This window comes from Pseudogymnoascus destructans, assembly GCF_001641265.1.
Source record: "Pseudogymnoascus destructans isolate 20631-21 unplaced genomic scaffold scaffold_12, whole genome shotgun sequence".
Taxonomy (NCBI): Eukaryota; Fungi; Ascomycota; class Leotiomycetes; order Thelebolales; family Thelebolaceae; genus Pseudogymnoascus; species Pseudogymnoascus destructans.
The window spans coordinates 1,119,552-1,123,963 of record NW_020167531.1 but is presented as its reverse complement, the minus strand read 5'-3'; the positions used below and the strand labels follow the sequence as shown (position 1 = coordinate 1,123,963).

The 4,412-nt window shown below is 45.6% G+C and overlaps 1 protein-coding gene across 1 annotated transcript; it reads left to right on the top strand.

Moving 5' to 3' along the window:
* Positions 1-4,020, top strand: VC83_06608 (uncharacterized protein). Its single transcript, XM_024470203.1, has 7 exons — positions 1-538; positions 594-1,167; positions 1,263-2,084; positions 2,187-2,856; positions 2,913-2,979; positions 3,027-3,407; positions 3,494-4,020. Exons 1-7 carry the CDS (start codon positions 279-281, stop codon positions 3,975-3,977), a joined length of 3,258 nt encoding a protein of 1,085 aa, XP_024323653.1. The 5' UTR covers positions 1-278; the 3' UTR covers positions 3,978-4,020.
* The last annotated feature ends 392 nt before the right edge of the window (positions 4,021-4,412 follow it).

Genomic DNA, 4,412 nt, shown 5'->3' with positions numbered 1-4,412 from the left:
CTGTATTTACTGTGAGGCTTCTGTTCCGGTGCGCCAAGAGACTGATTAGGGTGATGGGAGATTTACATACGGAGTACTAAATTACTCGCAACAGAATCATCTCAGGGTGGGGCAAGATAACCCTATTAAGCCGGAAAAACGTTTTCACGCTACCGTTTTCTACAAAAGTGGCCTAGTACGTAATTTTGGTCTCAATGTCTGGTTTACATAGTGGTTTGGTTCACCTTGTGTCCCAAACCACCTAAATATATACCAGTCGAAAATCAATTGAGCGACTGATGCCTATGAGGATGTCAGCCGCTGTGGAAGATAGGCCGGAGCTGATGGACAACAGGGAAATGCCAGCAGCAGATGCCGAGAGGGATACTGAGGATGCGCGGAATGGCGTAGGGGACAACCCTGCCGAGGCATCGAAGCCCAAAGACGCAAAGGCCGAAAAAGACGGGACCGAAGATGAGGAGGAACCCAAACCGTCTAAACTCAAGAGGATATGGACAAAGATTGATCTCAATCTAGGGACTCTGAAGATGATGTTCAAGTAGGTATACTCCATTGGCATATTGTGGGATTGCATGAGGTTAAAACTAAAATAGAGGATCTCTCGCTCCCATCATAGCAGTCGCCTGGTATGAATCCCTCGACATCGTGAAGATATTCACCACTTTAGGCTACCTCGTCCCTGTTATCGCTGTACTCTCGATTACTATTATGCCTCGCGCTAAGTACATACAAACATTAATTCTCAACACCATTGGTATTTGCATTGGAAGCGCCGTGGCGTTGTTGGGTATTTGGAGTGCAATACAGGCTAGGGTGCATACAACTCCACCTGGCTCTACAACTGGATACAACTCAAGTCAGGCAGCCGTTTGTGCCATATGGCTATTTGCGGACATCTACCTTGTGAACGCTTTGCGGGCGAAGATACCGGCTTTGCAGTTTCCGGCTATTTTGCACAGCATTTTCACAAATGTGGCATTCACTTTTGCACCCAATTTTCAGACGATGGAACAGGCCGAGGATCTCATACGACAACTTTTGGTCGCGTTCTTAAGCGCCTTTGCTATTTCAACGGGCGTTTCTCTGTTCATCATTCCGGTATCTTCTCGGGCAGTAGTTCAAAAAGGACAGGCAGCATATGTCCAGGCGGTCAGAGGCGTTCTGAAGGTGGGTGTTTCATGTGTTTTTAACCATTTGTAGAGCACATTTTGCTGCCCCTGGCCGTTTTAATTCAGGATCAATGGCACTAACTTCTCTAATAGGCACACACGGCCTACATACAAAGCTTGGGAAGCAGCGATATGTTTGCTGCAACAGGGACTGCGACAGATCCGAAGCGTGATGACAGAAACAAAAGGAAAAATGAAGACAAATCTAAATCTAGTCCAGCGGAGACAATCCAAGCTAAGGATTTGAAAGGTGCTATCGGAGCACTAACCGGTTTGCATGGGAAATTGTACGGCGATATGGCGTTTGCGAAGAGAGAGTATGCTTGGGGGAAATTAGATGCCAAGGATTTGGATGAGATATTCACATTATTTCGTGGTATCTTAATTCCTCTCGTAGGTATGAGCACTATCACAGATATATTCGAACGGACTGCCGAGAGGCGTGGATGGGTTGAACCTCCTGAAAACAGTTTCAATCGAGCTGAGTCCTGGGAACATCTTGACGAAGCGGCTATCTCGGAAGAAAAGAAAGTCTGGAACGAAGTCATGAAAGCCTTACACGAGCCATTCGCTATAGCCACGGCAGCCATGGATGGGGGGATAGAGCATGCTAGCCTTGTTTTAGAAATCCTACCGAAGCCGAAGAAGAAGAAGGAAGCTGATGTAGAGGAGAATGGCACCGATCCAAGGCCTGGTGATTTGGAGTTTGCCAGCTTCCTAAATCAGAAGGTAGTAGACTTTCACGATAAACGAGGAGAAACTTTAAAGGCATGGGCGCGAGAGAAGGGCTTATCTAAAGACCAATTTGACAACGCACAGAGCGCCCCCAGCAACAGCGATAATTTCACCCCGGATGAGGCCCAACACCGCCGAGACCAACAACAGCTATATCTGATGCTATATATGGAACACCTGGTACGTGTTTTCTCATTCATTTGTATCGCCGGTGCCTTCTCTTGGGACAGACTGTTTTGCGATGGACTAGAGGTTATTATTCGATGTACTAATATAACCCAGCTCTACTTCACTGGTATAGCAGTATTAAATTTTGTTAAGTTTGCAGACAAAAAGGTCGAAGATGGCACAATGAAAAAGAATCGACTGATTGTCCCAGGTCGACGTCGAATTAAGAAATGGATCATGGGATTGGGCCGCGAAGACGCAACCGTCGACGCTGAATATCCAGATTCAACGGAAGCTGGCATGAACAACGTTTATCTGGGCTCTGGTTTCAACAAACGTAAGGACCCTGAACATCTTCCGCCACAGACTGCCTGGCAGCATTTTGGCAATGCGCTTCGGACAATTCCTAGGTTTTTGGGGTCACCAGAGTCTGCATTTGGATTCCGCGTAGCCTGTGCTACTTTAACTATAGGTATCGTTGCTTTCTTGAAGGATACGCAACTCTTCTTCATCAAGCAACGTCTAGTGTGGGCTATGATTATTATTGCCATCGGTATGAACATGACTTCCGGCGAAGCGATTTTTGGTTTTTTGGGACGAATGCTAGGAACTTTTATCGCGGCTATCTCTTCACTTGTCATCTGGTATATTGTTGGCGAAAAAACGCCCGGAGTACTTGTCTTCCTTTGGTTATTCATATTCCTTGAGATGTATTTTTTCTTGAAATTCCCTCGATTCCTTACAATCTGGCTAGTTATCATAGTAACGCAGGTTATGGTAATTGGTACGAAACTTCCTACCTCGCAGTATGAATGTGCGGATGACTGACCGAACTTCTAGCATATGAGCTTCAAGTCAAGAAGATTGGTATTAAAGCGGCATCTGCAAGTGGCCAGCCTTACTATCCGTGAGTACCTCATTCTCCGTAGTTGCGTACACAACTAACACAGATAGAACCTACCAACTCGCCTTTTACCGGTTAGCTTGTGTAGCAGGAGGATCTTTTGTGGCGTTTATTTGGACTATTTTTCCATACCAAGTCTCGGACCGCAGTTGTCTTCGAAAAGAACTTGGCTCCATGCTTTACCTGCTCGCAAACTACTATAGCGTTGTTAATTCAACTACGAGGTCCCGACTACACAATACGGAAGAGGATATGAGGTCGAAGACGTCTCCTCATCGACAGTTACAGAAAGCGCGCCACAAGATTTTTAGCAAGCTCATGATGATTCTGCCCTCTTTAAAAAAACATGCAGATTGGCAGAAGTGGGAGCCGACTGTGGGAGGTAAGTTTCCTAGGGAGACTTATGAAGCCATTATTCTCAGGTCTACGAAGTAAGTCTTGCTCGATTTTTATAGCCTAATTCGAGATATTTCGCTCCCACAAACAGCACCAGAACGCTAATTTAAATCTACGATAGCATCTTGAACTACCTCTCTATTATTTCCTATGCGACTCAAATCTGGTCGAAGGAGGAAGGCTCCGTACCTACCCAAACGGAAACCGCTACACAAAGGGCTTGGCTTAATGATCTAAGTGTCCTGATCGAGGACGTAGGTCCAGCTAGCCACCAAATCACATCAGCGCTTTCCCTCCTCTCTGCATCCATCACACAGGGCTCCACCCTGCCTCCTTACATCCAATTACCAGAACCTTACTATTTGAACAAGCGCTTAGAGGCCCTAGATGCGGGTATCTTGGGTATGCGACATATAGAAGAGCCCGGCTATAGTGCATATGCTTGCCTTCAAGTTGCGACTAGTTTGATTACTGATGACTTAGCAAGGCTGGTTAAGCATGTGAAAGATTTAGTTGGCGAGACAGATTTTTCCTTCACGGTTTCGGTGTCAGATGTAAATAGTACGGCTTTGAAGGAGAATTCTTCAAAGGGAAAGAAGGATTGAGCGGGCTTTATAGACTTCGTAATAAGAATAACTCGAGTCAAAATTTGCGTCGTATTCGCGGATGCGAAGTGTGAAAACGTTCCCCTCCGACCAGTGTTCGGCGGATATGCATCTGGGTAGTATCCGTGATTCCCACGGGTAGGGTATATACCCGGCCAATTTCTTACGGGTAGAGTAAAGGACCGAAAGATTGTCACCGTGCACAAATCGTGTGGCGCTTTTATCAGTCGGACCTTCAGGTTTTTGCGCAATGGAAAAAGGCTTCGACAATAGATTTCAGTATGTAGAACAGGGTAAAAACGATGCAATTGTTTTTTTTTTTTTTTTTTTTTTGCTATTTTAATGGAACTACGCATAACGTGGTTTACCACAAACGGAACATCCCACCAAATGAAACACTTTCTGATAGCATCGCAACCTCAAACCCAATTACTC

What these genes read in the sequence shown, in the direction of transcription:
- VC83_06608 (XM_024470203.1), top strand. Translation starts at nt 279, where the DNA reads ATGCCTATGAGGATGTCAGCCGCTGTGGAAGATAGGCCGGAGCTGATG. An exon ending in ACTCTGAAGATGATGTTCAA is followed by an intron (nt 539 to 593) that starts GTAGGTATACTC and finishes AAACTAAAATAG; the next exon opens with AGGATCTCTCGCTCCCATCA. An exon ending in TGCTATATATGGAACACCTG is followed by an intron (nt 2,085 to 2,186) that starts GTACGTGTTTTC and finishes AATATAACCCAG; the next exon opens with CTCTACTTCACTGGTATAGC.